This window comes from Branchiostoma lanceolatum, chromosome 13 (assembly GCF_035083965.1).
Source record: "Branchiostoma lanceolatum isolate klBraLanc5 chromosome 13, klBraLanc5.hap2, whole genome shotgun sequence".
NCBI classification, from domain to species: domain Eukaryota; kingdom Metazoa; phylum Chordata; class Leptocardii; order Amphioxiformes; family Branchiostomatidae; genus Branchiostoma; species Branchiostoma lanceolatum.
In genome coordinates, this window is record NC_089734.1 from 11,463,794 (window position 1) to 11,475,462 (window position 11,669).

Consider the following 11,669-nt stretch of genomic DNA (forward strand, 5'->3'; position numbering starts at 1 on the left):
CACTAGCTCAAAGAAAACATGAGCTATCCAGAAACTTCGCTACTGAAATCGCCGATCCTCAGAAACTAAGACGACGTTGAATAATCAACTCATTCACAATCTTCATCTTTGATTCGGATAAGCTATTCTTAACCCGCTGTCAAAACACAGTTCAGCCGCTAATGTTATGCTGCGATGTTGTGGGAATCTGTATGTGTAATGTTATGTATGAGCGATCCATTGATATGGTTAGATCAAAGAGTCAAGCAGTAGCAATCATTAGTGTCGAGCATCTGTTTTAACTATGTAAAAACATAGTAGATATAAAAAAATTCTGTTCCAATGCATGAAAGACGTGCTGAACCACTGCAGCCTTCGTCAGGATCAGATGACCAGGACCAGGTCACGTGACCTCAGAGGCACATGACGTCAACATCTGGTCGACAGTACTGGGAAGCAATTGGTGTTCATGGCTTCTCCCTATAAAATTTGTACATTTTTGTTTCCTAATTTTTTTCCTTATAACCACTGTGTCTCGTCAATATATTAACCTTTAGCCTGCTAAGGTAGGTATTTGACACCAAATTCCTATTGGTCATGGAATTAGGCAGCAGGGAAAAGGGTAAACAACTAGGAAGTATTCCCAGCACTGGTGACGTCACCAGCATTGCAAGATCTTCGACTAACCGAATTATGCCTAACGATTTAAGACACGCTTTTGATTAATCGCTCTCTTCGACCAGTTGAATAGAAAAATACTCTCTATTGGCGAACAACGTTATGGCTATCAAATTTAATCCTATCATAGATATTAATCTGCGCAAAACGCTAATAACGCGGATCTATAGTATCGTTTTGGATAATCTCGCTGCACAAAAGCGTGATACTAGGTACTAGAAAACGTTTTGAATTTTTAATAGCGCCATTCTTTAAAAAAAGACCAGGCGAACATGTAGAAAAATTCGTCTGAAAATGTCTTTTATAGAAAATTTCTTTCAAAGCTGAAACTTAGATTTTTTGTCTTCAGTCTCCGTTTCCAACAACTCGGAGGTAAAAAAGTTTCTAAAAAAGTTAGATTTTCAAAAGTTCTGATGAAAAAGTACGCTGTATTGTCTGTGTAGTACATACAAATCCATTGAAACGCCTGTAATAATTCATTCTAACATGAATTAGCTGGGTTTTTTTCAAGTAGTCATTAGAAATGGTTTCTTTAGAATCTAGAAGTCCTCTCTTTTCTTACGTACGGGCAGAGATTCTGAAAACTTCATCTCTAAAGTTTCTCAAGACGTCGATCCGTCGTAGCTTACAAAATCGCTACCCCTCCACTAGTCGTGAGACCAGAAGACACTATGTACAGTATATACACTAGGTCAATATACACGGGAAAGTTCTTTCAACGGCTAGTGAAGGCGATCTTTTCCAGCAGTATGCTTGTCCAATGAGTGAGTAAAGTTTGGATAAGACATATTGACCTACTGTTCCAGAGCACGTGTCTGTAGGTAGCGCCATGTGCACAACTAGCTGTAGCTCAACTCTACCCATTGCAATTTCCTGGTGTATTTTACATGCCGATGAATATTATGAAGACGTTTTCTATTGGTATTAGCTCAAATCAGAATGTGATTCTATGATGACTTGATAATTTGGACAAAAAACTGAGAACGCAGTTTGCTTTGTTTTTTGACAAAAATCATTTCAGCAGCATTCATAGCAGTGAATAAATCGACCAAATGGCATCCATTTCCCAAATAACAGGAATGTTGAAGAATACTTACACGATAGTGCACTATTTTGTAACTGTACAAAAGAGTGTCAATGAAGAAATATACCTCAATATATACAAATCAGCTGAATTATATCATTTTCAGCTCTCAATTATGGCTTATGTGTATTTGTGTGTGTGTGTGTGTGTGTGTGTGTGTGTGTGTGTGTGTGTGTGTGTGTGTTTGTATGTGTGTGTGTGTGTGTGTGTCTGTGTGTGTGTGTGTGTGTGTGTTTAAGCCTTGTATAAACGCTTATGGCAATGTTTTTACATTTTACACTCCAAATGTTCCTTTTCGTGTTTTTTTTGCACCTTTCATATTACTCGTCTTTCAGACTTTGAAAAATTCAGGCATCAATGAAGGGGTCACTAAGGACCCGAAGCAGTAAGAAGACAAGAGATGGTCTTGCCTTTGTAGTGTGCTGTTTGTAAAACTATAGTAAATCTTTTCTGACGTGTTTAGGATTCATCTCCAAACAGATACTGGGAGCAAAGATCGTAACCTTCCCTTTTCTGATAACCAATCCCCAACAGTCGCCCTAAAAACTCTACAGACGTAGATTGAAATGTTACGATCCACCAATATCTGCTTGGAGGTCAAGAGGAATGCGCTCATGCAGATGTGGTCTGCACGTCTTTGCCAGACGAACTCGTTTTCAAAGAAGACTGGCCTGCCACTTCGGTTACGTTGATCAGCATCGCCTTCTTGCCGCTTGGTCCCGGGAGCTCAAGCTGGTCCTTGACCATGGGGCCCACGGCGTTGATCTTGAAGCATCTGGGGAACGCCTTCTTGAAGTTCTTGCGGAAGTCTTCACCCATGAAGCTGTAGACGATGGGATTGACCGATGAGTTGGCGTAGCTGAGGCAGAGGGCAACGACCTTTGAAAAAAGAAAGTCACGATTACATAACAAACAACCCAGGGTTGATGTGGTCAAAAAGCCATTCGCCGCGTTCCTGAGAAGCTGGTGTGTTACGCCACGCCGAAGGACGGTTATACCGACAGAACAATATACAAGGCACAGATATAGACACATATACAGACACATATACAAACGTTAATACAGACTGACATATACGGATAGAAACACAGATACAGATACCTTGATGTAGTGGATGGTCGGTGTCATCGGTGCCTTTGGGTCCAGGCAGCGCCAGAGGTTGATGATGTGGTTGGGCAGCCAGGACAGCGTGAAGAGCAGCACGACTGTGGCCACCATCAGGGAGACCTTGCGCTTCTGCTTGGCCTGGTGCGCCTGGATCACGGCGCTGTTTCCCGCCGGCTGGACGGCTGGTCGGCGCACGCGCAGGAGGATCAGGATGTACGATGTGGCGCTGATCATCAACGGGATGAAGTAGCTCATCAGAACGGAGTAGATCTGCAAGGGCACGTGACAGAATTCAGAGGGAGACTGTGACGCGGTCCATAGATACTTGTTGTTATGCATGAATACCTAGATTTAGCACCAACAACCTATGGTTCTTGTGCTAGTGCCGACTTGCCTGTGTTACACAATCTTTGCTGTCATATCAGGGATATCCTCTCATGCCAGGTTTGCCGCTTAAGTTTATCAAGCAACGACCCTGGCGTACCGGCCTGCGTTCCGTCCTTCTCGCTGCGTCAACGCCGGCCAGCCGTCAGCCAATCAGATGCTACCCCGCCTGCTGTTTGGGAGAGGGTTACCAGCCAAACAAGTCGGCTCTTAACAGCAGGCGACGACGTGATTGGTTGGAGACGGCTGGTGAACTCTGGACAACGCAGCGAGAAGGACGGATTACAGACTGGTACGCTTAGGTCGTAATTTGACTTTTACAAGCAATGGATAGGGCATGAACCAAACAAACACACAAACAAGCAAGCAAACAAATAACACTGATAAATCATGATTTTCTCGGAGAACAAAGGCATTCTATTTTATACTCACCATGAAGGCTTGGGCGGCTTCCAGGCTAGGGAACATCCGTCGGCAGTATGTCTGAGGTCCGTACCAGTATCCCTTCACCTCCGTCTGGTATATGGCCACAGGGAGCGATGACAGAAACGACCCTGATATGAAGTCAACAATTCTTCTTTAAGAAAACGTGGAAGAATTCAAATTTCACTCCTTTTTCTAATACATTTTTCCTCCGTATGGAAAAAAACTTATCTAAGTAGACAACGTACATTGTTCTTAGGTAAAAGGATTGCAAAGGACAACAAGCTGCTGGGGGACCTACAACACTTCTTCCTGACATCAAAATCTATCTGCCACCAAAATATCAAGTTCACAGCATGTCCAAGGCAAAAGATACAAACACCGGATGTTCTGCTGCAATACACATGAAAGCCGCCAGAAGGCCAATAAACAACGTTGGCCTTTGCCTTCCCAAGATCTACCCATCTACCAAGTGTCATCACATTCCATACAGTGAGTTTTAACTATAAACATCCTACACTAACAGACACAGAGAGAGGGAGAGAGAGAGAGAGAGAGAGAGAGAGAGAGAGAGAGAGAGAGAGAGAGAGAGAGAGAGAGAGAGAGAGAGAGAGAGAGAGAGAGAGAGAGAGAGAGAGAGACCCAAACAAAAACAACATCTCCATTTTTATGGAATTAACTATTCTTACCCAGCCAGATGCAAGCACTGATAGCCTTAGCCTTGTTCTTGGTGCGGTAGACAAGAGAGCTGACCGGGTGGACGATGGCCAAGTAGCGGTCAAAACTCAGGGCAGCTAGGGTCAGGCAGGTTGCTTGGAGGGTCACCTAGTAGAGTGAAGCGACGCGAAACATCATTAGATTCAATACGCTCCAACACCAAAGAAAATTAAAACGTTGCCACCGATGCATCTATATAGACATTCTGCATGCCTTAATATAGGTAGCCTCTGAAAACATAACGATCTAATTCTTCACACCAACATCTGCTTGAAGGCTATCCAACCATCGGGTGAGGTTAGTACAACACTTTTTATATCATATGTAACGTATGTTTGACTCTTATATTGCTGTCTACCTTTATGTATACGTTTGTTATACGAGTGTTATAAGTCATACAACAAACTACAATAAAGGTATTTAGGTAATTCATTCATCTGACCGCCAACGGACTGTGATCCTTATTTCTCCGTACGTATGTACGCACTTCATACCAGACAAGAAAGTGGCGGACGTGCATGTACCACTACCAAGGAGGCTTATTTTAACCTCCTTGCCACTACAAAGTGACCTGTTTATTATGTAATCAACGAATTATTTACGCATGTTCGGCTCAAGTTCGGCGCTAAAGATAGGCGTAGCCTAAAAACTGGTCAGACTGCTCCCGAACTTCCGCCGACCTGTGTCGGCTAGCCTTCGGGAGCTATGTTCGGCTATGTGTAAAGCCCCGCCCGGTTACACATAGCCGAACATGGCCTTCCGACTCTCCCCCGACCATGGTCAGGAGGGATTCGGGAGCTATGTCGGCTGTGTTCGGCCGGCGTTCGGCTGAGACAAGGACGACGTGGCACTGCACACAAGTTTTTATAACTTATATTAACGGTGTCACGTACAAAAACAAAGACGAATTTTTACACCTGGGCGGAGTGAGGAAAGTCTTATAAACATCGGTGGCGTCAGGGGATTCGAACCCGGGACCCCTGGGTTTCGGGTCGAACACCCTACCGCTACGCCACACGACCAGACACGGTACACATATCGACACGTGCACCTACCAGCATGAAGTAGTTGACGAACTTGCACATGAAAAGTCCGAAGGTCCAACTCGTCGTGGCGAAGACTGTGGCCGAGAAGGGCACGCAGCAGACCAAGAAGGCGATATCGGCGATGGCCAGGTTCACGATGTAGTAGTTGGTCACTGATTTCATCTGCTGATATCTAAAGCAATGGAAACAGGAGTTCTATTTGCAAACCTACCCAATATTACAACAGTCGCTTAGTCACAACGATGAATAATTCTGTACGCCCTATGCCCTATATGCACTACACTTAAAAGACTCAGAGCTCAATTCAGAAGACATTGTAGCTATACTGTACATTAGTCGCCTATGCCCCTAACAAGGTAGTTTTTGTTGTACTCCCATTTGTTCACGTAACAGTGAAAGCACTTATTGTACATTTTGCCGTACCAAGCGGTGGTAATCACTCGAGTTGACACAATTCGGAACAGAAAGGACGGCATGAAAGTCCTTGGAGGTGCATTAGGCATGTGCTGTATATCATACCACTGTGGTAAGTACGTGGTTTAGACAAAATGAGCTGAGTACGACTTCTTTCACAGTAAACGTTTTTGTCCTTTACAGCTTGCATCACTTGATGAGTACATTAGTACATTGTTCGAAAAGCCAGCGCTCTGGCGTGACCAAATGTCTTTCGGTCGTTTAGACCATGTTGATTCGACTTTATGGATGACATCCACCATTGATATTTGCCCCCCCCCCCATGTTTTCAACCATACTGTAAATCGTACAAGGCAGCTGCAAAATTAGCAAATATTTGCCTTAAATCTAAAACAAAACCTCGGAAAACGGATACTAATGTACTAATAATGAAGTCAATCACAAATTCAAAGAGATGTAAAAGAACGAAAATGAAGAATCTCTTCTTTTGAGTCATTCGTTCAACCTTCGAATTCCTGACCACGTAGATTTCATAATGTAGGCAACTTTCTTTTTGCGAAACAACTTTTTTACTTTTTTCGCACGCTGGCATAAGTTTTGAAGTTCCCAGAGAATGTCATCCATATGATCAAATCAACATGGCCTTACCTAGGATGGAGGAAGCTGGTGCTGAAAGAGACCATGGTCCCTGACCCTCAAGATGAGGATGGGCCAAGGCGAGGTTGAACGCGTAATAATAAATCGCAATTGCTTACAATAACAGTGGATACACACACAAAGGGTAAAAACACCCACAGTGTAGGATAAATAATGAATGGACCCCCCCCCCCCAACTATCGACAGCCACAGACACAACAATGCGTTCTCTCTGCCGAAAGCGAGGACGGAACGGCTGAAAAAGTCTCTCTTACATTGTGCCGTAAGGCTCTATAATGATCCTGTGGCTTAATGTGGGGTACAGGCATGCGGCAGCACATTTTCAACAAAAATATTTAGACAAAATAACCATCTGATTTGTTAGATGTATAGGTCTATTTTCATTATCTGGCATCATTTTCCTACATAGGTTATCAGTTTACCGCAAACTTCAAGGGCAAAGTTGCAGTTTCCAACGTCCTGACTGGGTGCCAATACCTTTTGGAACAGCCTGACCAATCCCCTCCCTCCCTCTGGAAAGCTGGATTCTCTGGCCTGGCTGTGAACACTGCTCTGACTGTCAGATAGTGTGTTTGCAGAGGTTATTGACCCGTATGTCACTGTTAGTGCTTGCGTGATAGGGAAAAAAGCAAATAATGACGATTTGGGGTCATTTTACGATTACTAAATGCCAATTTTATGAATTCTACCCCTACAGCATGATTTTAAAGGCAAAAGTTTGACAAAACTGTATATGATAGGGCAGAAAAAGAAATGCTGTTCTGAAGTTTAACACCTGAACTTGCCTCTCACGGGTGGCATTAGCATTCTGATGCTTTGATAATGTGTGAGGGCCCACAGAAGGAGGTTCTCATTAAATTATTGAAAAAAATTCACCAAAAAATTAATTTAAAAAGATATCAAAAAAGAAGCCCGTGTATTGACCAATGGCATTATTATGCATCTGTCCCTAAAATATTAGCTTTGTACATTGGATTGTTAGCGAGGAAGAACCACTTTTGTAAAAAGGGGCGTGGCTCTGTAATTGTTGAAGACGTCATCATGACGTCATAAAATTTTGCATAAATTATTGTCTTGAACAGAAGTACTTGGAGGAAAAAAATCAAGAGCCACAAGTAACACTATATAGTATTTTCAAGACACCCCAGAAGTGATGCCGCATGCCTGTCCCCCACCTTAAGTCTCTTACCAGTACAGTCTCCGGCTGTCTTGTTCGATTGGAATAAGTTTTGGTGAGAATCGATTGATTTTTTTAATAACCCGTACGTTGTAACAAACTGCATGTAATTCAGGGAGGCACATGTAAGTTTGTCGAATAAATGATAAAAAAATAGATTGTTTGTAGTGACTTACTTCCACACGACATAGATGACAAGTGCGTTGCCGGCGATGCCGATGATGCAGATGATTGCGAAGACGGTCGGGACGACGTACGCTTCGGGCCCGAGGTCTGGCTGGCCGACCTCCGCTTGAGGCAGCGAGTTGTTTCCGGTCAAATTATCCATCTCAGAGGTGTTGGAGACCTCCAAGATGGGCCATGTCGTCTCGGGCACTATCTCAGACGGTAGGACGTCATCCATCCCGAGGAGAGACCGGTTTTCAAAGAGGCCAGACATCTTTTTCTCCGGATCCTCTTATTGCATGTCTGAAACACGTGGGAGTGAAACGAGGTTAAAAATAAACACTCCAGATGCTACATCCCTTCTAGCCTGGTAACCATGCCATCGGGAGCTCCCCGGAATCTCTACGGCAGTGGGAGTGATGCCCGCCCGCCCAGGGAGATTAGCGCGCACGGGGGAAGTAATTTTACGGGCTTGGCTTAATAAGGTGTAAGGTCGCTCCCGGTGGCGATAACTCTATATGCCAGCTAAGAAGACATGCTGACAGAAACAGATCAATGATTAGCAGACTGGGTCCGGTGAAACATCTCTAAGCCGACCCGTGGAGACTGGTGACCAGGTAAACCTTCCTCCTAATGACTATAGCTTCTAGCTGAACTATGGCTTTTTGTATAAACTAGAATCTTCAATCGGGTGTGTTTTTATGCTTGCTCTGGTAAAGACGGAGCAAACAAAAACAGAGATTTCACTAGCTATCACCACCAGTCTCAAGTTCGTCTCAAGCGATTACAAACACTTAGGGACAGTACAACGTGAACCTAACCGAGATGTTGCTAATCATGCATGATTACACGATCTGGTACTGACGGCTGGTTCCGTGTTCAGCCTACTAAAATGAGTTGTGCGCAGTCTATTACCTTCTATGAGAGAAAAAAAACTCATTAAATGACTCTTAGGACAGGAAATAGGGCGAGTACACGTTCTTATGCAGTTTCGATAATTGCGATGGGGTTCATTATTCACTACTTACCGCGCGTAATAATCTCTCTAAGTCATTATCGACGGATGAAGAAGTGCCCAAGCACGCACGACTACACGTACATGTGCAAAGCAGCCGCACTTTTTTGGTTTAGGTCTGCGGCCGAAAAAGTCATTTCTTTGGTTCGATAACCAGGCTGCACAACGGTGCGTTAAATTAGAAAACAATGTCTTCCCTGCAAACTTTACCTAAAGCCCCTGTCACACTTGCGCGTATGTACAAGTACGCATGAGTTGCGTATCAACATGTACTTGGTTTAGATTTAGTTTTCAGCCGAAAAAGGAATTTCCTTGGTTCTGTAACTAGGCTGTACAAACGTTAGGTCAAAGTGAAAAACAACTTCTTCCCCTCAAACTTTACTTAAACCAAAGAAACGTTGATGCGCAACTCATACGCACATGAATATACGCAAAAGTGCTTTACTCTTGGCATTCGTCGGAAGTACGTCGACACATGCGGTTGGCATACGTTTGGTGCGTCTGGAATGCCACAGAGTTATTATACATTAATGAAATTGTGCGTATAGAAACTGTAGGAAATCATTAAGGCTAAATGGTGTGGGTCGGCAAAATGTATTCAAATCCAAATTTCATAACATATTGCTTTATCCTAGAGATAACAGTCACGCATAACTCATTTTATACATTGAAAGTGCCCTGTTACGGTTATCAGGTAATTCTACGTCCGTAGGCGCGAGACGAGCGCCGAAGGCGCGAGCTTTCTATGGGGGTCCGGGGGGTATGCGCCCCCGGAAAATTAAAAAAATTGAACCTTCTGATATGGCATTTCCTGTGTTTTTGAGAGGATTTCAAAGAAAGAAATCAGAGACAAAGTTAGCAGTTCTTCTAGGATTCTAGCTCCGCTGGTGATACAAGTAAGTCCACCTTGACGAAAAACCTTCGACGTTAAAAATTGGACCCTGGAGCGTTTAAAATTTTAAGAATTGAACCGTCTGAAAGGGCATTTCCTGTGCTTTTGAGAGATTTTCAGACGTAAAGTCAGAGACAAAGTTTTTTCTAGGATTCTAGCCTCTGTGGCGTTGCTGGTGATACAATCAAGTCCGCCTCGAAAAAAATCTTGAACATTACAAAGTGGACCATCAAGCCTGTGGGGGGGGGGGGGTTCTTCCGGCTACGGGCATGGCAGAACCAGTACCAATCACATACGGTCTTTACACGACCATGGCTGCACACATAAATAAACGCCGTAGAATCCGTATAGCTTTTTCTCTGGTGTCGTCTGCGCCATCTGTTGGATTACAGTGTAAGTCTTTAACACATGTAGCTTAGTATAGGACTGAGCAGAACACTTTGAACTAATGCTTCTGACCATTTGCTGCCTGATGGCACATATATTGATATTTTGCGAAAATCTGTGGTACACGTGCATATCCTTGTTGAGACTTGTATCAATCTTAGAGAGTAAAGCTAACCAGACGGGGAGGGGCAAGGACAAGGAGCCAGTCACTGGTCTATGCACTTAGGCAGGCAGACATAAGAAAGTAATCTTAGATGTTTTAAACTATATTCAGATTGTTACGAAATATCTAGGAACACCGACGGCGGTCATCAGGTTATCGTAAGTGGCCTCAGCGAGGTGCGCGCGCGCGAGGCCGAAGAGTTCGAGCGACCCCCGACCGACAAAAAAACGGGTCTAAAATCACCGGATTGCCGCCCGACTATTGGCCGAGCGTTGGCCGTTACACAGGCGAGCTACGGGCAACCTGTTGATGAGCTCTCCCGGCTCAAAAATCGTCGCCGAGGCCTCGCTGAATTCCAGTGACACGTGAACGTCGGTCGAGCTGCTAAAAATCGCAGGAAGCCCGCGTAATCAACAGGACGTCGGCCGTACTTTAGCCGAAAATGCCCATTTGGAGCTCGCCGACACGTCGGCCGAGCTCAATTCTTGATTTGTGACGGGGGCTTTAAAACAAGGTGGGCTACAAGTGACAGCAATCTTTTCTTGTTCCTTTAGAAAACCATAAAAACGTCACAAAAGGCCATTTCTTGCCTCACATGTGGCTATTAATCTAAATATCACGACATTTAGATTGATAGCCACATGTGAGACAAAAATGGCCTTTTTTGCCTTCCTCAAACGTTAACTCATGTTCCTGCATTAGGCGACAGACATACACGACCGTACCGTACTACACAGCCTTCAACATCAGTGAAGGGAGCGATCTGACTTGATCTGTCAGAGGGCCTGGCTAGCTGGCTTCACCTGCCATACAATCAGTGTTCTAAGGCGACAGCCGTTTTTTAGGGGTGAAATCCCGCACGTGGCTATGTTCCATATCTTTCAAGCCATCAACGAGCACATACATCTTTCTTAAAACATGATCACTGTGAAAAGTGAAAAGTCCGGTGACAGCGTTCTGCACATTTTAATGAGAACGCGTGTGACGTCCCTTCCAAAGAATCGTCTTACAAGTAACAATTTAGAATCCCTACAGACAGGACCAACCTTTCCTAGACGTTAAGAAACGGGAGTGCAAATCACACTGCAGCAGCAGAAAACAGTGGACTACTACTACTACTAGTGCAAATCACCAACTGACGGTCCTGGTATTGCCGATCATAGATTTACTTTGCCTTACACAAACGCCAACCAATCGGGCAATGCATTTTTTTTGGTTTTTGCGTTGTCTCGTCGGCAAGCCACATCTTAGGGAAAATTTACAAGATCTAAGATGTTGATAATATTATGGCCGTAGACAACATGTTACTGACCTAGGCTGCATTTAATTGTCTTTGAAGAAAAGACATCTAGATTTTCGCGGGCAAATACAACAGTTTCCC

The 11,669-nt window shown here is 44.0% G+C and overlaps 1 protein-coding gene across 1 annotated transcript; it reads right to left on the reverse strand.

Annotated features, from left to right (window-relative positions):
* Nucleotides 1-1,725: 1,725 nt before the first annotated feature.
* Nucleotides 1,726-10,100, reverse strand: LOC136446677 (G-protein coupled receptor 54-like). Its single transcript, XM_066445140.1, has 6 exons — nucleotides 7,843-10,100; nucleotides 5,428-5,590; nucleotides 4,345-4,480; nucleotides 3,665-3,786; nucleotides 2,843-3,118; nucleotides 1,726-2,620 (listed from the first exon to the last, which is right to left on the reverse strand). The coding sequence occupies exons 1-6, from the start codon at nucleotides 8,103-8,105 to the stop codon at nucleotides 2,354-2,356; spliced, it is 1,227 nt and encodes a 408-aa protein (XP_066301237.1). The 5' UTR covers nucleotides 8,106-10,100; the 3' UTR covers nucleotides 1,726-2,353.
* Between the last annotated feature and the right edge of the window lie 1,569 nt (nucleotides 10,101-11,669).